Raw genomic sequence first — 23,287 nt, 5'->3', positions numbered from 1 at the left:
CGTTTTGCAATTATTCTGTTTTTTTCACTGAGAAATCACAACCCAGTATCTTTGATCTGAATTGAAATTCAGCAAATAGCAAAGCTTTATCTTTGTTCAGGTGGTGAGCTTTTCGGTGAACCCTTTCACATGGGCGAGCAAGAATGAAGTCTCAGGAGCTGTGAGTGGTCTGACACTGACGTCAGTAAATGGTACTATTCATTCTGTCTGGAATCTGACAGAGGAAATTGAGGTAAATCTGTGAGCTATGTCCCTTTCTTTCCATCATCAACGGAAAGAATCTTGATATTTGAGGGGGGATTTTGACACTGAGGCCAACTGGGGAAAGGCAGGTAGGGAAAAAAGTCAAATCTCTAACTCACCTCCAATCTGCCCACTTCCAGTTTTAATAATTCAATAGCAAGACCAATAAGAATTTCCAGACTAATGTACAATTGAGGCTTTTCTAACCAATAGTATTTCTGAAAATTGTAAACAAAAGCTGTGGGCAGGCAAGTTTACTTATTAGTGTCACAAGTAGAGTCATAGAGTCATAGATGTTTACAGCATGGAAACAGGCCCTTTGGCCCAACTTGTCCATGCCGCCCTTTTTTTATAAACCCCTAAGCTAATCCCAATTGCCCGCATTTGGCCCATATCCGTCTATACCCATCTTACCCGTGTAAATGTCGAAATGCTTTTTAAAAGACAAAATTGTACCCGCCTCTACCATTACCTCTGGCAGCTTGTTCCAGACACTCACCACCCTCTGTGTGAAAAAATTGCCCCCTCTGGACACTTTTGTGTCTCTCCCCTCTCACCCTAAACCTATGCCCTCTAGTTTTAGATTCCCCTACCTTTGGGAAAAGATATTGACTGTCTAGCTGATCTGTGCCCATTATTATTTTGTAGACCTCTAAGATCGCCCCTCAGCCTTCTACGCTCCAGAGAAAAAAGTTCCGGTCTATCCAGCCTCTCCTTATAACTCAAACCGTCAAGTCCCGGTAGCATCCTAGTAAATCTTTTCTGCACTCTTTCTAGTTTAATAATATCCTTTCTATAATATGGTGACCAGAACTGTACAGAGTATTCCAAGTATGGCCTCACCAATGTCTTGTACAATTTCAACAAGACGTCCCAACTCCTGTATTCAATGTTCTGACCAAGTAGGCTTACATTAACACTGCAATGAAGTTACTGTGAAAATTCCAGAGTCGGCACATTCCGGCACCTGTTCGGGTTCACTGAAGAAGAATTTAGCATGGCCAATCCACCTAACCAGCACCTCTTTCGGACTTTCCAGCCCTTCCTGCCAGCAAGACCTTCAAGTCCTGCCAAATTCAACCCCCCATGACAGGTTTCCCGGCGGCAGGGTGGGCGAGCCATGCAAAAGGCCGTAGGCTTCGGCAGGACCAGAAGATCCCACTGGCCACCAATGGCTCGTCCCATCTACCAAGGTAAAACCCACCATGGGGTTGCCAGAACATCCTGACCTGTGGTACCGAAGACTTGAGCTCAGAACTAGCTGTTCCATTCACAACTTCTCAGATACTGAGGTAGTACGTGTCCAGATGCAAAAAGAACTACATCAACTCAGGTATGAGTTGATAAGTGACAAGTAACATTCACACCATATAGATACAAGGCAAATACTGTCTCCAATAAGAGACAATACTAAACATCTCCCCTGAACTGTCAAACCAGTTACCATCACTGAATCCCCACATCCTAGGGATTACCATTGTCCAGAAACTGAACTGAACCAGCCATATAAATACTGTGACTACCAGAAGCTTAGAATTTTGAATTAATAACTAAAAACGGTGGCACAGTGGTTAGCGCTGCTGCCTCACAGCACCAGGGACCCGGGTTCGATTCCCAGCTTGGGTCACTGTCTGTGCGGAGTCTGCACATTCTCCTTGTGCCCATGTGGGTTTCCTCTGGGTGCTCCGGTCTCCTCCCACAGTCTGAAAGACGTGCTGGTGAGGTGCATTGGCCATGCTAAATTCTCTCTCAGTGTACCCGAACGGACGCCGGAGTGTGGCGACGGGGGGATTTTCACAGTAACTTCATTGCAGTGTTAATGTAAGCCGATTTGTGATACTAATAAATAAATGTTAACCTCCTGGCTCTGCAAAACCAATCCATGCTCTGCGAGACACAAGTCAGGAGTGTGATAGAATACTCTCTATTTTCCTGGATGATTGCAGCTCTAACAACACTCAAGAAGTTTGACAAAATCCAGGACAAAGCAGCCTACTTGATTGGAATCCCAACTTAAACATTCAAGCTCTCCACCACCACTAGCACACAGTGGCAGCAGGGTGTACCGCCTACAAAGGTGCACTGCAGCAACTCACCGAGGCTCCTTTGACAGCACCTTCCAAATTTGCAGCTTCTGCCACATAGATCAACACATCCGACTGATTTATGTTATTGCTTCACTGTCAGTGGGTCAAAATCCTGAAGCTCCCTAACAGCACTGTGGGCGTACCTATATCACATTGACTGCAGCGGTTCAAAGGGATAATAAGAAATGGGCAATAATACTAGTCTTTTTAATAATGTTCCCATTCCAGGAACAAATACTGAAAATTATCTCAGCAAAAATTATAATATTTTAAAAATATATTTGATTTGATTTATTATTGTTACATGTATTAACATACAGTGAAAAGTATTGTTTCTTGCACGCTATACAGACAAAGCATATTGTTCATAGAGAAGGAAACGAGAGAGTGAACGAGAGTAAAAGATAGAATTAGAAGGTAAGCTGGGCACAGCTTGCAAGAAGCCGCCTCGCTCCAGCGCCATCTCAGAGGGAGAAATGAAATGCAGATTACTGTGGTGTGTCACTCTGCCCATTTCTAAGCTAGCTTTAGTTATTTATAGTTCTTTCAGGGAAATTCTGGTAATATTGGAGTGGGGTCAGTTCAATAACGTGTTTTTTGAACCATTGTTAAAAAATATCTATTTAATTTGGGTTCCAAATGTCGAACAGTTCATTAGAGAGTGATTTTTAAGTTTATTACAAGAGCTAACGGCAGAGCATGTTTGTCTCGGAAGAAGCACGTAAAGATAAAGAGCAAAGAAGAATTTGACATCACTGTATCGAATTCTACCAGAAAATTCAAAAATAAATTGAGAATAAGGTTTACTGCTACATCACGGGATCATATTTCCATAACTTTTGAATTGTAAAAGAGTTTGTTTCTTTCACAGATAATGCTTCCCAGGCCTAACATGATGCATGAGAATCGGACTGAATTTAAGCTGGTAAACAATCTTACCACCGTTCAAGTGAATGTAACCTCAGACGGCGGAACTCTGCTGATTCACCTGGATCCTGAGCAAAGCATTCCCCTGCTCCTATTCTTGAACTATGAAGCTGAACCCAATGAGACCAGCTTTCTACTTACCACACAACTTCCTAACATTAAGTACACTGGAGGTAAGGGCAAGAGAAAGAGTAAAGCAATAACAAATCTCCACAGGGAAGATAGGTTACAAGAAAACAAGCAAAAGGACCCCTTTCCATCTTAATGTTCCATGTCCAAAGATGTGCCGGTTAGGGTGATTGGCCATGCTAAAAAAAAATTGCCCTTAGTGTCCTGAGATGCATCGGTTAGTGGGATTAGTGGGTAAATATGTAGGGATATGGGGGTAGGGCCTGGGTGGGATTGTGGTCGGTGCAGACTCGATGGGCCGAATGGCTTCTTTCTGTACTGTAGGGTTTCTATGAATTTTTCTGAAGAAGAGTCATATTAGATTCAAAACATTAATTCTGTTTCTCTCTCCACAGAGAGTTTTTCCAGAACTTTCAGTTGTTATCTTTGTAGCTGTGTGCACAGAGTGCCACATTGATATAAAAACACAAGAGTTCTAAAGCATAGGAGGAAAGCATTCAGGCCTTCCCACTCATGCCAACTCCCTGAATGAGCTATCTCTAAGTCCCAGTTCCCTACGCCTGCTGATTTTGTCCCCCACCCACCCCCTCCCTTTATTATAGTACTGGCATCTGGAATAGAACATTAGAAAGTGCAATACAAATGTAAGACTAGTAAATTTGATGCTTCTAACCTATCAGAGTCAGAAAAAACAGCAATGAGCAAACAGTAGGTTGAAAAATTCTTCAATCCTTCCAAGTGTTTTCTACTAGTTATGAGATTAAAACAAATCATCAAGATTCAGTATTGCAAGTGTTGGTTAAATCTAGCCAAAATGGACATTTCTAACTGTAACTTAACTTGGCTAAAAAGATTAAATTTAGAAGTTTAACTTATTTGGTCAGCTTGAATCAGCAGTTTTGGCCATACACCTTTAGTACAGGACTGTGTTTTAATTGTATTTTGAACAGTTAGTTTTTTCAGAGTAATGTCAGAGTTTACACATTCTTTTTTTATTCATTCGTGGGACATGGGCATCGCTGGCTGGCCAGCATTTATTGCCCATTCCTAGTGGCCTGGGGGCAGTTGAGAGTCAACCACATTGCTGTGGCTCTGGAGTCACATTAAGGCCAGACCGGGTAAGGATGGCAGATTTCCTTCCCTAAAGAACATTAGTGAATCAGGTGGGTTTTTCCCGACAATTGACAATGGTTTCATGGTCATCAGTGAATTCTTAATTCCAGATTTTTTTTTATTGAGTTCAAGTTCCACCACCTGCCATGGTGGGATTCGAACCCAGGTCCCCAGAACATTTGCTGAGTTTCTGGATTGATAGTCTTGTGACAATACCACTGGGCCATTGCCTCCCCAACACCATGCGTTGTAGATTGACAGGCCTCACTAACAGCCTGTCAAAGATCATTTGCATGCCCTATAGTTTACTTAATTAATCTGAACATAGAATCTCAACAGTGCAGAAGGAGGCCATTCAGCCCATCGAGTCTGCACCAACAACAATCCCACCCAGGTCTTATCCCCTTAATGCCATGTATTTGCCCCACTAGTCCCCCTGATACTAAGGGGCTATTTAGCATGGTCAAACAATCTAACCCGCACATCTTTGGAGTATGAGAGAAAATCAGAGCACCCAGAGGAAACCCATGCAGACAGGGGAGAATGTGCAAACTCCACACAGACAGTGACCCCGAGGCCGGAATTGAACCCGGCTCCCTAAGGCAGTGGTGCTAACCACTGTGCCACCATCTCTCCTGCCTAAATTCTGGAGTGATATATGGAATGTAGGTGACCTGTTCTTTATGGGGTTTCTCAAAATCAATGGCAATATGTTTTTTTTTCAGCAAATGCAGTGCCACTGTGGCCCCCCTAACGAGTTCAGTTGAAACTGGGTTGAGTTTAATTCTGAAGTATCCACAACCCTAGTGATTCCATTATGTATCTTTTGGGAAGTTATGATTAACACACTCATAGCTCCATTTTATTTGTTTAATTTTACTTCCTGCGTTCTTTTACAAATACTAGCACCTGTACATTGTGCAAAGCTGAACTCTGTTCAAACTTAAATATGTTTATTCACAGCACGGTGACACAGTGGTTAGCACTGCTGCCTAACAGCACCAGAGACCCTGGTTCAATTCCTGGCTTGTGTCACTGTCTGTGTGGAGTTTGCACATTCTCCCCGTGTCTGCTTGGGTTTCCTCCACATGCTCCGGTTTGCTCCCACAGTCCAAAGATGTGTGGGTTAGGTGGATTGGCCATTGTAAATTGCCTCTTAGTGTCAGGGGGACTAGCTAGGATAAATACATAGGGTTATGGGGATAGGGCTTGGGTGGGATTGTGGTTGGTGCAGACTTGATGGGCCAAATGGCCTCCTTCTGCACTGTAGGAATTCTATGAACAGAAATTTTATTCAGATGTGAGCATGTTTCAGTTGACACAAATTGCACTGGTTTTTTTTAACCGTGTTCATATTTTTCTCCATCTTTTCCAACAAGCTGCAAAATATACCTGGCTTATTTCTCCTGCTGAGCTGCTGTATGGAGTAGGGACGTATTATTTATCCGTGAAACCTGCCCCAGATCTAAACTCTTCATTACCGACTAACATTACTGTGGCCTTCACTTCCTTTATATCCCAGTGTGTATACTGGGATGAAGTTAACAGCAACTGGAGTTCATCTGGATGTCGTGTAAGTGCCCTTACTTCATATTGTAGCAGTCCCAGTGATATGTTGCCCAAGTTACATTCTATAAGACAGCACCCGTACAAGTTATTAAATATCATTCATTCAATACAACAGCTCACTCAGGATCTGCTGACATGCTACAGCATTAGCATCATTGTGATTTTATGTGCCACCATTCCAAATCAATGACTGTTAAAAATTTCATTGTTGAATCAAATGTTTTCAGCCAAATCAGATACTTTAGCCCAAAGACTTAAGTAAGTCAACCACAGCTTTATGATTGACTGGATACACTGTTGGAACAAGGACAGCTTCTCTGCAATGTTGAGGCCTTGCATAGATAAATGTAGATGATAAAGGCAAAATACTGTGGATGCTGGAATCTGAAACAAAAACAGAAAGAGCTGGGAAATCTCATCAGGTCTGACAGCGTCTGTGGAGAGAGAATAGAGCCAATGTTTTGAGTCAGGATGACCCTTCGTCACTCTGGGAAGAAGGGACACCCTGACTCGAACCGTTGGCTCTATTCTCTCTCCACAGATGCTGTCAGACCTGCTGAGATTTTCCAGCCTTTTCTGTAAATGTAGATGATGCTGCTAAACAAGCTTATGGTACCAAAGTTCTTTTGTCTGTAATTTTGTAAGGACCTTACTGTAATAATAGTTACTGCGATATTAATTTAATGATTCTATTTACCACATGGAATAGGAATACATAAAGGTTAGGGGAGGAAAGAACGAGGATTTTTAGATCTGCATCTTAATACCAGCACATCACTAGCAATGGGGTTAAAAGAACACAATGCTTTTGGATAGACAAGAAATTTAGCCCCTCAAGTCTTGTTTTATATTCATTCATTCATGGGATGTGAACATTGCAGGCTAGGCAAGCATTTATTGCTCTTGTTTAATTGCTCTTTTCTGCCAATCAGTGAGGTCATGGTTAATCTGTATTTGAATTCCATTTGTCTGATTTGATTGAGATCCTTGCCTCCCAAAATCTATCTTCCTACCACACTACCTTTTCTTCAAAGATTCCAGCATTGGTTTTGATATCTCTATCGGCTATAGTCCCTCGTGTCAACAAATAATGATCTGGATGTTATATCCTCTTTAATTTGGATGATTTGAGCATTATTAATATATAATAATTACCCCTTCAGATTAGCCATAACCCGGTTTCCAAGAATGCAGCAAGAACAGGGTTAGTGTAGATCAGTAACAAAATAATTAGATATCAAATTTGAACAATCACCTGTTGGAGCTTTCTTTTTAACTTATAGAATCATAGAATCCCTACATTGCAGAAGGAGGCCATTCGACCCATCGAGCCTGCACCAACAACAATCCCACCCTACTCCATAGCCCCACATATTTACCCTGCTAATCCCCCTGACACTAAGGGCAGAATTTTCCCTTCCCACCCGCCACAGGAATCGTAGCAGCGGGACAGGGCCATGTAAAGGTCCATTGACCTCGGGCGGGATTTTCCGGTCTTGGGGCGAATGTGGCTGGAAAATCCCACCCTCTAACAATTTAGCATGGCCAATCAACCTAAGCCGCATATGTTTGGACTGTGGGAGGAAACCGGAGCAACTGGGGAAAACCCATGCAGACATGGGGAGAACGTGCAAACTCCACACAAACAGACAGTCACTTGAGGCCGGAATTGAACCCAGGTCGCTGGCGCACTGAGGCAGCAATGCTAACCACTGTGCCACCATGCTCTCAATCCACACATTCACTTCCTTCCAGGATAGTTTTAAAGGGACTTTCTGCCCATATCTCAGGAGGAGAATGCATGTCTTATGAGTGCACGCTGCTACACTTCTCTGTTGTGTATTTCAGGTGGGCCCTTTAACAACCAGCAGCAGGACTCAGTGTCTGTGCAACCACCTCACCTTTTTCAGCAGCTCCTTCTTTGTCATGCCCAATGCAGTAGATGTCAGCAGGACGGCCGAACTCTTTGCCACATTTGTGGATAACCCCGTGGTTGTTACGACTGTCGCCTGCATTTTCGGGCTCTATATTCTTGCTGCCGTGTGGGCAAGAAGAAAAGATAAGCAAGATATGACCAAGGTGAGTTGTTCACGCACATACTTTCCAAATCTTTATTTCCAATCTCTCTCTCATCTCTGTCTCTCACTCAATTCCTCTCATTGGATGTTTCCCCATTTAAATGGAAGGAAAACAAGATATTCACATTTTAAACAGCTCATCTATTTTACACACAGCAGGCGAATTTTAATGTCCCTCTTCCATGGCGGGTTTGTTGGTGGGGGAGGATTTAATTAGGCGGGAGAGTGAGGACCACACCACTCTCCTGCCTCCATCTTGATTAAGTCCCTGGCAGGTAGGCCCGTGGATAGTCTTCTCATCCTGCCACCAATTAAGGCCTTTGAGTGGGAAATTAATGTCCAGTTCAGGACCTCATCCTGCCACCACTGGTATTAATCCAACAGCAGGTAGAGAGGACTTACCATGTGGGGATCAGGACAAGCAAACACTACTGGCTATCAGAGGGGTGGGGGAGTGGGGGGGACGGAGCCTCATTCAGAGCCTAATCAAGGGATCCAGCATTGCGAAGGTGGTTGGGGTGGGATGGATGTGGGAGGGTTGGGGGTGGGATGGGCACTGAGCCACATACCTACCCTTGCTGCCAAACCTCCTCCCAACATCACTCACCTGAAGGTGAGTCATCCACAGGCCTTGGGAGGGTGCAGTACCAGGTGCAGAAATCACCCCCCCCCCCCCCCCCCCCCCGGTGGCGCTACCGAGCAAGCACACTCCCAGCTTCTGATTGGCCTGAATGGCACTTAGTTTAGCAGATCTTCTGTAAAAGAGGTAATGCGGAGCTCCTACCAACCAACAGGTGAGATCCCCATTGCCTCCAAAAAATACCAGCCAGTGGGTAGAATCCTGTACCCTCCCCCATGGTGAGATTGGTGGTGAGGGGGAATTTAATCAGGCGGGAGGGTAACAGACGGGGACCCTGCCAACTTTGTTTCTCCACGCTGACTAAGTTCAGGGTGAGAAGGCTGGTTGATGACCTTCCCACTCTGCCTCCAATTAATGGCCACTTAAGGGCCTCATCCCACCGTGACTGGTATATCCCAGTGGTGGGGAGGCTTCCCTCATTCAAAGGGACTCAGTGTCTGATCTAAGGACCTGGCATCAGGAAGGGGGCCCCTCTGAAAGTCATCCCCCTGTCCTTACTGCTGAACCTCACACCCACTTCCACACAGCCGCCACCTGGTGGCACCTCCTGCCATCACTTAGCTGTGCCCTGTGTCCCCCCTGTGTCCATGGTTTGTGTATGATGTGAAGATGCCGGCGTTGGACTGGAGTGAGCAGAGTAAGTGGTCTCACAACACCAGGTTAAAGTCCAACAGGTTTATTTGGAATCACAAGCTTTCGGAGCACTGCTCCTTCATCAGGTGAGTGGAGAGGTAGGTTCACAAACACAGCATATATAGACAAAGACACAATTGCAAGATAATGTTTGGAATGTGAGTCTTAACAGGTAATCAAGTCTTTACAGGTACAGACAGTGTGAGTGGAGAGAGGGATAATCACAGGTTAAAGAGATGTGAATTGCCTCAAGCCAGGACAGTTAGTTGGATTTTGCAAGCCCAGGCCAAATGGTGGGGGTTACATGGAGTGTGACATGAACCCCGGTTGAAGTCGTCCTCATGTGTGCGGAACTTGGCTATCAGTTTCTGCTCGGCAATTCTGCATTGTCATGTGTCTTGAAGGCTGCCTTGGAGAACACTTACCCGAAGGTCGGAGGCTGATCGGAGACCTGAAGATTGGAAGTTTGTGTAGCATTCGCAGCAGTCGCTGCCTCCATGTCGAGTTGAGTATAGAGGAGCTGCCAGTCTCAGATTGGCTTGCACCTCTCTGTTGAGTGGAGCTTCTGCCCTGGGATCCTTGATCCCAGGAGAAAGCCCAGAGCTCGCCTGTTAAGTGGCACAAGATATGGCAGGTGTTCTAGAAAAGAGGCCACATGGGGTTCCAAGACCCGCCTCGGCTCCACTGATTACAGTACAGAGGTGAAAGGCTGTCAGAGAGAGGAGAGTTCACAGCGACATTGGGACAGGAGAGAGTTAAGGATGGTGCATTCTGATCTGGGAGAGTGTTTGAGAACCAGGTGTAATTGTCACGATGACAGCCTGAGGTATAATTTGCAGTTGTAATTATTTGTATTTTGTAAGGCGTGTGTGATTCTGAAATGTGGGGCGCGATTCTCCCATCTCTTTAACCTGTGATTATCCCTCTCTCCACTCACACTGTCTGTACCTGTAAAGACTTGATTACCTGTTAAGACTCACATTTCAAACATTATCTTGCAATTATCTCAGCGAGGGGGGGTGTGTCTGACAGGGTGAGGGGGGGTGGAGGGATCGCCATTGCTGAGGAGGTGTGGGCAGGACATCGGAGAGATCCGGGACGGGGGGGGGGGGGGGGGGAGGGTGGGTCGGGGCTGGCCTGGGAATTGTTGTGGGGGCCGCAATCAGGCCGTGGGGGACTGGAGGGGCAGCACTGCAGGTGTCCCAGGCTGGCCAGTGATCGGGCTGGCCAGCAAACGGGGGGAGTGACAGTTTGGGACGACTGCGCATGCGCAGAGTTCCAGAGCTGTCAAACTCCGGCGCGAATAGGCCCCGTCCCTCTGGGTTTTTAATGAGATTCACGATTGTGGCCTCTGCAGTGCACAGAGTGGGGAGATTCGAGTGAGAAGCTGAACTGACAAAACAGTCGTGATCTAGAACAGTTTTCCCACCAATTCAGCACTTTTGGGAGGATCGGCCCCGTGATTTGGTGTTCCTCTGAAATGTGGTTGTCTTTTGGAATTAGTAAACTATCCAAAGCAGAAAATAAGCAGTGTGGTACCAAAAAAGAGCTACTGGGACAAGACAGCTTAATTTTAAAATACAACTGTTTACCCGCTCTCACAGTGGGTGAGGGTGAGTGAGTAAACACTGTGAGATGAGGAGTGAGCCAGTCACATACATGCGCGCCCTCTTACACTCTCATGGGCATTTTTATTCATTACTCTTTTTTTTACAACTATCAATCGATTGCCAAAATTGCTTTAAATTTGCTGAGCAAATTGTTTCTTTTCTTCATATTCAACTTATTTTGAAATTCATTCATCTTACTGAAATCTGCTCTTTGACCCATTGAGTGAGGAAAAAATGGAAATCTCGGAAGATTGGACAAGCGTGAGCAAATACATCATTATTGTTGAAATGATAACACTTTCAATCTGCTTTTGACTTTATTAATACTTGAAAGTGAACCATATCTGCAGCACTGACCTCTTTATCTAATTCTCGTCCTTCTCAACTTGAAACTAAAAGGTGAAGATAACGCTACTTGCTGATAATGACCCATTCGCCCAGTACCGCTACCTGGTGACAGTTTTTACAGGACATCGCAGAGGAGCAGCCACCACATCTAAGGTTTGTGCCCATTACAAGTTATGTGTAATTTTTCACTGCAGATTTTAATTTGGGATGTAGGGCTGTGGTTATGGAGTTGGCAGTAGGGCTGCGGTTATGGAGTTGGCGGCATTCGCTGTAAATTGTGAAACCAGAATGGCATGTTAGACTGCAAGAACAAAGAACAAAGAACAAAGAACAATACAGCACAGGAACAGGCCCTTCGGCCCCCCAAGCCCGCGCCGCTCCCCGGTCCAGGATTGAATCCTGAATCCAGGATCCCCGCCCAATTTTCCAGCCTATCTACATACCAATATCCTATCCACCGAGCTGTCCCTCACAGCTACGATGCTTTGTTCATTACAACCTATTAACTTACCCCCACCCCCCCATTCCAGACCATGTGATCTCCAGGGAGAGGCGAAAACCCAGAGTGAAAAACCCCAGGGCCAATATGGGGAAAAAAAAATCTGGGAAATTCCTCTCCGACCCCCTGAGGCGATCGAAACGAGTCCAGGAGATCACAATGGCCCTGATCGGAAAATGCTTCCCAACCCTAGTCATTTCCACTTCCACGAACACCATATGAATTCCCTGCCCCCGAGACAGGTTCCCAACTATCCGCAGTCTCACTCTGTACTGGCACCAGCAAGATGATCATAGAATGAAGCCTTGAAACGAGAAACCAGGAACAATTAGCCCGCGCCGCTCCCTGGTCCAAACTAGACCACTCTTTTGTATCCCTCCATTCCCACTCCGTTCATATAGCTGTCTAGATAAGTCTTAAACATTCCCAGTGTGTCCGCCTCCACCACCTTGCCCGGCAACACATTCCAGGCCCCCACGACCCTCTGTGTGAAATATGTCCTTCTGATATCTGTGTTAAACCTCCCCCCCTTCACCTTGAACCTATGACCCCTCGTGAACGTCACCACCGACCCGGGGAAAAGCTTCCCACCGTTCACCCTATCTATGCCTTTCATAATCTTATACACCTCTATTAAGTCTCCCCTCATCCTCCGTCTTTCCAAGGAGAACAACCCCAGTTTCCCCAATCTCTCCTCATAACCAAGCCCCTCCATACCAGGCAACATCCTGGTAAACCTCCTCTGTACTCTCTCCAAAGCCTCCACGTCCTTCTGGTAGTGTGGTGACCAGAACTGGACGCAGTATTCCAAATGCGGCCGAACCAACGTTCTATACATCTGCAACATCAGACCCCAACTTTTATACTCTATGCCCCGTCCTATAAAGGCAAGCATGCCATATGCCTTCTTCACCACCTTCTCCACCTGTGACGTCACCTTCAAAGATCTGTGGACTTGCACACCCAGGTCCCTCTGCGTCTCTACACCCTTTATGGTTCTTCCATTTATCGTGTAGCTCCTCCCTACATTATTCCCACCAAAATGCATCACTTCGCATTTATCAGGATTGAACTCCATCTGCCATTTCCTTGCCCAAATTTCCAGCCTATCTATATCCTTCTGTAGCCTCTGACAATGTTCCTCACTATCTGCAAGTCCTGCCAGTTTTGTGTCGTCCGCAAACTTACTGATCACCCCAGTTACTCCTTCTTCCAGATCATTTATATAAATCACAAACAGCAGAGGTCCCAATACAGAGCCCTGCGGTACACCACTAGTCACAGGCCTCCAGCCGGAAAAAGACCCTTCCACTACCACCCTCTGTCTTCTATGACCAAGCCAGTTCTCCACCCATCTAGCCACCTCCCCCTTTATCCCATGGGATCCAACTTGCAAGTTGTGATTTGTATTCTGCTTTGTATGCTGCAAAGTGGGGTTGTACTGAGTTTGGATTACCCTGTGGGTTTTTATCCGTGGTGTGAGTATGGAAAGCACCGAAAAGGGATTGAATAGTAAATTTATGATGCGCTCAGAAGATCCAAAGAACTACATCAGCACTTCATAATTTGGACTAAATTGAAATCACACTTTAGTTAATGGAAAACCCGAGTGGTGCAAGATGGCTTCCTGGAGAGAATTTAACACCTCTTTCTATTTGTGCTTTGGGAGTTAGATGAGGACATATACCTTTCATGTTGATTTACATCTACCATCTTAAAAATGCAAAGGAAGTATAATCAAAGCTTAGGATTCCCTCAAGATTAAAATGGAAATGCTGATTCAAGCTCTCTTGAATAAACAACCACTCAGTTCTTGAAGAAAATGCCACAAACTTTAACTCCATGGTGGCATGTATGCCATTTAAGTCCAAAATGTGTATGTAAACTTATGGTGGGGTGTACACCAGTGACCATCTTGGGAAGGTCCAAAGCACAGGCATCAGGAGCCTGTGTTGAAAATATACAGAGTAGGCAGGTCTTGGCATCAGTTAGTGTCTAACAATGAGCTAATGGTAAGACTACCTTCCCGACTTCTCTTAAACCCACACAACTGAACAGGCAGGAAGCATTCCTCACCAGCGCTATGTAATGGGATCATGAATCAGTCGTTTGGCTGGTGACAAGGGTTTTGCCTTCATGATGACATTGTTAAGGAGCAGAGAGCAGACCTATGATTTGGACGACACACACCAGCGAGTACTGTACTGTTGGGCGGCACAGTAGCACAGTGGTTAGCACTGCTGCTTCACAGCACCAGGGACCCGGGTTCGATTCCTGGCTTGGGGGGGTCACTGTCTGTGTGGAGTTTGCATGTTCTCCCCGTGTCTGCGTGGATTTCCTCCAGGTGCTCCAGCTTCCTCCCACATTCTGAAATACGGGCTGGTTAGGTGCATTTAACCGAACAGGCGCCGGACTGTGGTGACTAGGGGAATTTCATAGTGACTTCATTGCAGTGTTAATGTAAGCCTTACTTGTGACTAATAAATAAACTTTACTTTCCTTTAACTGTACTGGAAGGCCTCTTCCACTTTAGTATGTATTGCTTCAGGTGTTTGCACGTACTTGTACCTGTGCATGTGTATGTGTGTATGCACATGTAGGCAATGGGGAGGTGATGGCTGAATGGTGTTATCACTAGACTGTTAATCCAGAAACTGAGCTAATGTTCTGGGGATCCAGGTTCAAATCCCATCACGGCAGATGGTGGAATTTGAATTCAGTAAAAAATATCTGGAATTCAGAATCTATTGTTGACCATTGTCAATTGTCAGAAAACCCCATCTGGTTCACAGATGTCCTTTAGGGAAGGAAATCTGCCGTCCTTACCTAGTCTGGCCTACATGTGACCATGATGTGGAGATGCCGGTGTTGGACTGGGGTAAGCACAGTAAGAAGTCTCACAAAACCAGGTTAAAGTCCAACAGGTTTATTTGGCAGCACTAGCTTTCGGAGCCCCAAGCCCCTTCGTCAGGTGAGTGAGGACTCGTGTTCACAAACAGGGCATATAAATACACAAACTCAATTTACAAGATAATGGTTGGAATGCATTCCCTTCCAATCGGGGAACACTTCAGCAGTCACGGGCATTCGGCCTCTGATCTTCGAGTAAGTGTTCTCCAAGGCGGCCTTCACGACACACGACAACGCAGAGTCGCTGAGCAGAGACTGATAGCCAAGTTCCGCACACATGAGGACGGCCTCAACCGGGATCTTGGGTTCATGTCACACTATCTGTAACCCCCACGACTTGCCTGGGCTTGCAAAATCTCACTAACTGTCTTGGCTGGAGACAATACACATCTCTTTAACCTGTGCTTAACCTTCTCTCCACTCACATTGTCTGTATCTTTAAGACTTGATTACCTGTTTGTGAACACGAGTCCTCACTCACCTGAAGAAGGGGCTTGGGGCTCCGAAAGCTAGTGCTGTCAAATAAACCTGTTGGACTTTAACCTGGTGTTGTGAGACTTCTTATTACATGTGACTCCAGAGCCACAGCAATGTGCTTGATTCTCAACTGCCCTCTGAAATGGTGGGTAATTAGGGATGGGCAATAAATGCTGGCCAGCCAGCGACCTCCATGTCCCTCGAATGAATTTTTTAAAACGGCAGCATAGGGAAGCCCATTATCCTGACAAAGCCACATACCCATTCTTCCTGATGTACATGGCTGGATATAGCGATGGATGGTGAACTGAGAAACATTGGTTAAGGCATTGGCTTCAGCCTGCTATTGTAGAATGTGTAACCTTGGCAGCCACTCTCCATGTCATCCTCATCCCTGCTTTGCAGCTGCAGGACCAGTTTGAGGAGATGGCACAGGTTTATGCACTAGCCTTATCATAGAATCCTACAGTACAGAAGGAAGCCATTTGGCCCATCGAGTCTGTACCGACCACAATCCCACCCAGGCCCTATTCCCCGAACCCCACACATTTACCCTGCTAATCCCCCTGAAACTAGGGTCAATTTAGCATGGCCAATCAACCTAACCCGCACATCTTTGGACTGTGGGAGGAAACCGGAGCACCCTGAGGAAACGCATGCAGACACTGGGAGAAAGTGCAAATTCCACACAGAGACCCGAGGCCGGAATTGAACCTGGGACCCTGGCGCTGTGAGGCAGCAGTGCTAACCACTGTGCCACCATGCTGCCCTTCTCTCACCATTGAGACCAAATTAATAAAACAATAAACTATAGTCTTTCTCAAATGTGACTGGGCTATTAATGAGACAAACTATACAAGAAAGCTAAACAGTCACCACAAAATACTGGCAATTGATGCCATTTGTTTAGAGTAAACAAGTGTACAAAGATAGGCACACATTTCCTTTGAGATTCTACTCACTTTGATCCTTTAAGAAACTCCATTTTAGTTACTTGATTAACCATAAGAAGCACACAAGAATAGAAAAGCCTCTGGGCTTTGCCCGATAGAAATGTAAAAGAAAATGTGTGTAAGATTCTATAATCACTCAAACAGAATTTGGTTTTGCTTGAAACAGATAAAGTAAAATCAGTTATATTTTAAACAAATCAGCTCTCTGATGTCTGAAATTGTGACAGGTTTATGTCTCCCTTTGTTCTTTACATTTTGATATCTTGCATTATCTAGGTGACAATTACATTGTATGGCTCAGAGGGAGAGAGCGACCCACATTTCCTTACTGACCCTGAGAAACCTATCTTTGAGAGAGGAGGGGTTGATGGATATCTCCTAACAACTCTATTCCCACTTGGGGATCTCCGGAGTATTCGACTGTGGCATGACAACTCAGGGCCAAGCCCATCCTGGTATGCTTTTTTTTTGTGTATCTTCACAGTGGTTTGCACTGCTGCCTCACAGCGCCAGGGATCTGGGTTCGATTCCCGGCTTGGGTCACTGTCTGTGTGGAGTCTGCACTTTCTTAAAGTTTATTTATTAGTCACAAGTAAGGCTTACATTAACACCGCAATGAGGTTACTGTGGAATTCCACTAGTCGCCACAGTCCGGCGCCTGTTCGGGTCAATTCGCCTAACCAGCACGTCGTTCAGAATGTGGGAGGAAACCAGATCACCCGGAGGAAATCCACACAGACACAGGAAGAACATGCAAGCTCCACACAGACAGTGACCCAAGCTGGGAATCGAACCCAGGTCCCTGGCGCTGTGAAGCAGCAGTGCTAACCACTGTGCTACCATGCCGCCCCCGTGTCTGTGTGGGTTTCCTCCGGCTGCTCCAGTTTCCTCCCACAGTCTGAAAGACATGCTGGTTAGGTGCACTGGCCATACTAAATTCTCCCTCAATGTACCCGAACAGGCACTAGAGTATGGCGACTAGGGGATTTTCACAGTAACTTCACGGCAGTGTTAATGTAAGCCAACTTATGACACTAATAAATAAACGTTAATAAACTTATTCCAACCAAAAAACTAAATTCAAATTGAATCCAATTCATGGCCTCGATCTGAGGGACAAACCAGATCCAAGCTGACAAGATGAGATATTACATTCCTTTGTGGGCTTGATCTACCACTTCATCTTAGCCAAAAGGCCATGATGGCTTTGAAAAATTGCATCAGGTAAAGCCTCGGTTTTACCTCATTGGCTACCCTGATCGCTTACTCTACCCTAGCCTGGGCAACCACCGTCACTAGCGTCAGCACAGCCCTAGCGCAATGGGCTAACCTCGTCACCTGCATGATCATGGTTTCACCACTGCCAGGTATGCTCTTCTGGGCAAATTAGATAGCACACAGGATATTCTTTTGTCTGTAGGGGGCATAATAATGGGGAAATAATAGCGAGGGCATTATTCAGTTATAACTTACTGCATAGAATGGAATAGAACACTTCAAAATAGCAGCTGATTGTTGAACTAACCAAAATGATAAACGGAAATGAATAAAAAGGAAACCCACGTTCGTATCATCTTCAAACCCAGTAAATGGGATTGAGGGCTATAGATAGGCCTAGAGGTGGGGATGTGATCGGCGCAACTTGTGGGCCGAAGGGCCTGTTTGTGCTGTGACTTTCTATGTTAAATGCCAAACTGGTTTTTGGAGTGCATTTTAGGTGATAATTTTGGCTCTGTCGCTGTTGCCAGTATAAATGTGATAGTGCTGGACCTATTATTACGAATGGTAGTTATCTGTTATGTCGTACCGAAATACTGAGTTTTCTAAAGCAGATAGTGACTGAGGTATTTATAACGATAAATATAACGAGATAAGATTAAATGACGTATGCATTTGGTTAATAACAGACATTTTCTGATCAGCTGAATTAATAAAATTAGATAACTCCAGAAAAGTCCTTTTTTTGGAAACCCGATACATCAGGCACTCCAAACTCGAGCATAGCATGGACTTTGAATTTTTCCAAATTTTCTTAAAAAGGCTTCTTAGGTAGAATACAGGAATTAAACCCATCGTTGGAATGAGGCTTTGACTGTCTGATTTGTCTTGCCTTGAATGTGCAGCTTAGTATCATAGAATTAGAAAGTCACACATTATTGCAAGAGGCCATTCAATCCTGTGCTGGGTCTTTGAAAGGGCTTTCCAATTTAATTCTGCACCCCAGCATTTTACTCATAAACCTGTCAATTATTCCTCTTCAATTAAATGTCTAATTGCCTTTTGAAAATTCCAATGGAAACTGATTCTCTCAGCCTTTCAGGTGGTGTATTCCAAATCTTACAATTTCTTGCGTGGAAAAATGTCTTCTCATTTTTCCATCTCGTTGTTTTGTCAACTGTAATTAACTGCTGATTACTGACATGCTTGCCAGAAGAAACTATTTCTCACTATTTGCCCTGTCAAAACCCTGAAAAAGAGGCATGTTGTCAAACAACAATTTATTCCCATTACAATTAGTAACTTCTTGGGTCTGTCCTGATGAGTGCAAAATGAAAAGCTTCGACCGCATGCCTCTTTTTCAGCAATACTTATGTCCTGTACTACCAAGTGATTATTTATTGAAACCCTCATAATGTTGAACACTTCTATTTATTTCCCCTTAACCATCCCTGGTGGACCATTCCACCTTCTTCAATGTCCACATATAACTGAAGTCCTCCTCCCTGTTTCATACATTTTTAGTTGAAATTTACTTGCTTGGATATGTCATGTTGAATGGAACCCGTGGATGTATGAACAAATTAGTGTACTGAACAGTAAGGCATGGCCTATTGCCCATCTCAAACCGACTGAGAGGGCTAGGGCAAGACACTTAGGCCGGAATTATCTGACCTCATTTGTGGCGGGGAGTCTCCAGTCCCGCTGAAGTCAATGGAGTTTTAGCTGAGCCCCAAATTTTCCGTTTTCGCTGGCAGTGGCGGTGGGGCAAATAAGACCGGAGAATTCCGGCCACAGTTTGATAGAAAAATGCAAAACCCGCATGCCTTTTGTTCAACTCCTACATTCAGAGTATCATTGACTGATTGAAGGAAAGATGAAGGTTATTGAAAAGACTAGCAGCTAAAGCAGCTGGAGTACAAGGATAGGATCATATGGATTTTGTTTTTGCAGATTTTAATTTTTTGATCTAAATGATAATTGCTACTTAGACGTATGTGAAACTTCACATTACTATTTGATTTACTTTCCAGGTATGTGAATCGTGTAACGGTGCTCGACTTAGAGACAGATCAGCGATGGTGTTTCCTGTGTAACACCTGGTTAGCGGTTGATGTAGGTGACTGCCTCTTGGATAAAGCCTTTCCAGTGGCAACTGAGATGGATCTAAAACGTTTTAGGTACTAGAAGTTAATACAGACTCAGAGATTGTCCAACCTATGTTTGTTCTGTTATTCTTTTAAAATGATTTCCTGCTTCTGTGACAAAGCATTAACTGTGACTGTATGGAACACTCTTTCTTCTGATGGCAGGAAAGAGCTTAAACAGGGACTTAGGAGGGCTAAAAGGGGCCATGAAATGTCCTTGGCAGGCAGGATTAAAGAGAATCCCAAAGCTTTTTATGCATATATAAGGAGGAAGAGGGTAGCTAAGGAAAGGGTGGGTGCACTCAAGGATAGTGGAGGGAATTTGTGTGTGGAGCCAGATGAGGTGGGTGAGGTCCTTAATGAGTACTTTGCACCAGTATTCACAAAGGAGAAGGATGTGGTGGATGGTAAGTTTAGAAAGGGGGATATTGACATTCTCGGACATGTTGAGATAAAAAGGGAGGAGGTATTGAAGGTTTTGAAAAACATTAAGGTGGCCATTAAATGCCAAGTTAAAATAACACAATATATTACTGGATAATGCATGATTGTTTAAGTTCTTTTTATGATGCAGTTATTATATTTTGACTGCCTCCTCACCTCTGGACATTAGTAAATTGCATCGCTTTCTGGAATAGTTTTTTAACCACCGTGAATTCTGTAATTTTTAATACTTTCCAATTCCCACTTTCCTCAGTAAGACTAAAGCAAATTCATCTTGTTGTAACCCAACAGTAATCTGTTCTTCATGAAGACTGCTAAGGATTTCCGAGATGGACATATTTGGTATTCGGTGCTAAACCGTCCACCAAGGAGTCCCTTCACAAGGGTACAGCGTGTGTCGTGCTGTTTTTCCTTGCTCCTCTGCACAATGCTGACCAGTATTATATTCTGGGGAGTGCCGAAGGATCCCGCCCAGCAGAAAATGGATCTGGGTAAGGTCAAGAATTCTTTGCAGGATACACTGTTTAAAAATATTCATCTTTGAACAGAAATACTGTTTAAATATCTAATCAAACCAATTGGGCTACACTTGGATTTCTGTACACTTCTGTTCTTCATAATATGATATAGTTGAGTTTTAGTTTATTTGTTAGTGTCACAAATAGGCTTACATTAACACTGCAATGAAGTTACTGTGAAAAGTAACCACACTGAAAGTCGCCACACTCCGGCGCCTGTTGGGTTGGTTTTTGATCAATAAAAGGATCAAGGGTTATGGGCAGAAGGCAGGAGAATGGGGGTGATTCAGCCATGATTGAATGGTGGAGCAGACTCGGTAGGCCGAATGGCCTAATTCTGTTCCTATAACTTATGGTGGTATGGGTACACTGAGGGAGAATTTAGCATGGCTGATGCACCTAACCAGCACATCTTTTGGACTGTGGGAGAAAACAGGAGCACCCAGAGGAAACCCATGCAGAGACGGGGAGAACGTGCAGACTCTGGAAAGACAGTGACCCAAGCTGGGAATCGAACCCAGGTCCCTGGTGCTGTGAGGCAGCCACCGTGCCACCCTGGTGGGTGGCGATAGGTGATAGCAGGACTGAGAGATGACAGGTGTCAGGAAAAATTTATCGGATTTCTCTTTAGGAAAGAGAAGCCTGATAGAGGTCTTTAAAAATTATGAGTGGGTTGAATTGGATAGAAGCGGACAGAATGCTTCCAGCTGCCAGACAATCCAAAATCACTGGCCATTTAAACAAGATTGCAACCTCTTGGGAAATAAGGAGAAATGTTATATTTAACTTGTTGTCTAACTGCTCATTTGCATTAATGATCCACATCGTTTTGCTCATCCTTGGCTATTTTCTCAGATAAGGGAGCACTGAACCTATTTATGTAATAAATGGCAAACTATTTATGCTGGAAATAAACCCAGAAGAATGAAGAGTCATTTATGCCGTGACAATATCATGCACAAAAGCTGTGATGATGCATACTCGATGTGATTAGTATATCACCTTGTGAGAAAACATCTTTTCCTCCGAAAATGATATTACTTTCTGACTAGATAAATGGGATCTAAATGTAAATGCTTCGAAAGTGTTCTGAAGTACCCATAATGGATACATTGTCCATGCTATGAGCGGCAAAGTGGCACAGTGCTTAGCACAGTTGCTTCACAGCACCAGTGACCCGGGTTCAATTCCAGCCTTGGGTAACTGTCTGTGTGAAGTTTGCATGTTCTCCCCGTGTCAGCGTGGGTTTCCTCCAGGTGCTGCGGTCTCCTCCCTCAGGTTAGATGGATTGGCCATGCTAAATTGCCTCTTAGTGTCCTAAGACGTGTAGTTTAAATGGATTAGCCATGGCAAATGTGTGGGGATAAAGTGGGGGAAAGGGTTATGTAAGGTACTCTGTCATATAGTTGGTGCAGACTCGATGGACCGAATGGCCTCCTTCTGCACTGTAGGGATTCTATGATTCCATGAACAGCATCTTGATTAGTATAGTCAGTTTGTCATCTCACTCAGAGCATAGATGGGTGGTGAAAGAGTCAAGCATCATCCCAATTGTGCCAGAGTCACACTAATGGGGTTTTAACCTTGTATTTGTGATTTTAAAAAATTTTCCTTTGAATTTATTCTGTTTTGCTAATCCAGATGTGTTTTAATGCAGACACTTGTGGAAATCAATTGTTTTCCACACAAATTGGTTCTTTCTCTCTCTCATTTGTGTTTTTATTATCTTCTCACACAGGTAAGATTGAATTTACCTGGCAGCAAGTGGTGATTGGTTTCGAAAGCTCACTGCTGATGTTCCCCATCAATCTTCTCATCGTGCAGGTTTTCAGAAACATCCGACCGAGGTCGAGGGAGAAGAAGCATTGCAAACATGGCCGTATATCACCTTCTTTGCCAGCTTCTTCCCAAAGTCTACAAACTTGCTCCCTCACGCCTGAAGCTGTTATAAAGGTTGTCAGAAAAATATCCAAGTCTCTGTAATTTAACTTTTTCATATGGTGGTTGTTGGTGCCATTATTAATCGTCGACAGTTGCACCTTTCAATGAACAATGCTGAAATTTGCAATTGGATTGCCCCTGAATGTCAAGAAGACCCTTCGACAATTTGACATAGATATAAGGAAAATAGAAATGAGCCTAAAGGAGGGGTTAAGAAAGGGTCTGAAGGCTCGGCCAGTGAGACAGATTTTAAGAAGATTATTAATGGAGGTGGAGAGTCAAAGACAGCATTACATAGAAAGATAGAAACATAGAAAGTAGAAGCAGGAGTAGGCCATTCAGTCCTTTGAGCCTGCCCCACCATTCATTTGGATCATGGTTGATCATCAAATTTAATATCCTGATCCCGCCTTCCCCCCATATCCCTTGATCCCTTTAGCCCCAAAGTTATATCTAATTTCTTCTTGAAATCACACAACTTTTTGGCCTCAGCTACTTAGTATGGTAGTGAATTCCACACATTCACCAATCTCTGGGTGAAGAAATTTCTAAAATGTTTACCCCTTATCCCCAATTATTCCTAATGGTGGGGGAGTCCGGAATTCCGGACTCCCCCACCATTAGGAACATTCTTTCTGAATCTACAGAGAATAGGATGCAGGCAACTGGAGGTCCTACCACAAATGGTAGGATGAAGGGAACTGGGATGCACTAAAGACCAAAATCAAAGGAATGGAGTCATAATGTATAACTTCAAATGGGCTTGTAAAACCTAAATTGTCATTCAATCAATTTCTTCTAAA

The 23,287-nt window shown here is 44.4% G+C and overlaps 1 protein-coding gene across 1 annotated transcript in view; it reads left to right on the top strand.

Annotated features, from left to right (window-relative positions):
* Positions 1-23,287, top strand: part of LOC144492987 (polycystin-1-like protein 2) — a 139,521-nt gene that overhangs the window by 77,152 nt on the left and 39,082 nt on the right. The window contains exons 21-29 of the mRNA XM_078211742.1: positions 101-232; positions 3,202-3,430; positions 5,879-6,072; positions 7,917-8,147; positions 11,429-11,530; positions 16,493-16,671; positions 19,468-19,614; positions 20,317-20,516; positions 22,282-22,496. Coding sequence (XP_078067868.1) covers positions 101-232; positions 3,202-3,430; positions 5,879-6,072; positions 7,917-8,147; positions 11,429-11,530; positions 16,493-16,671; positions 19,468-19,614; positions 20,317-20,516; positions 22,282-22,496 — 1,629 coding nt within the window. The remainder of the gene's footprint in view (positions 1-100; positions 233-3,201; positions 3,431-5,878; positions 6,073-7,916; positions 8,148-11,428; positions 11,531-16,492; positions 16,672-19,467; positions 19,615-20,316; positions 20,517-22,281; positions 22,497-23,287) is intronic.

This window comes from Mustelus asterias, chromosome 4, assembly GCF_964213995.1.
Source record: "Mustelus asterias chromosome 4, sMusAst1.hap1.1, whole genome shotgun sequence".
NCBI classification, from domain to species: domain Eukaryota; kingdom Metazoa; phylum Chordata; class Chondrichthyes; order Carcharhiniformes; family Triakidae; genus Mustelus; species Mustelus asterias.
This window is presented reverse-complemented; position numbering and strand designations above follow the sequence as displayed.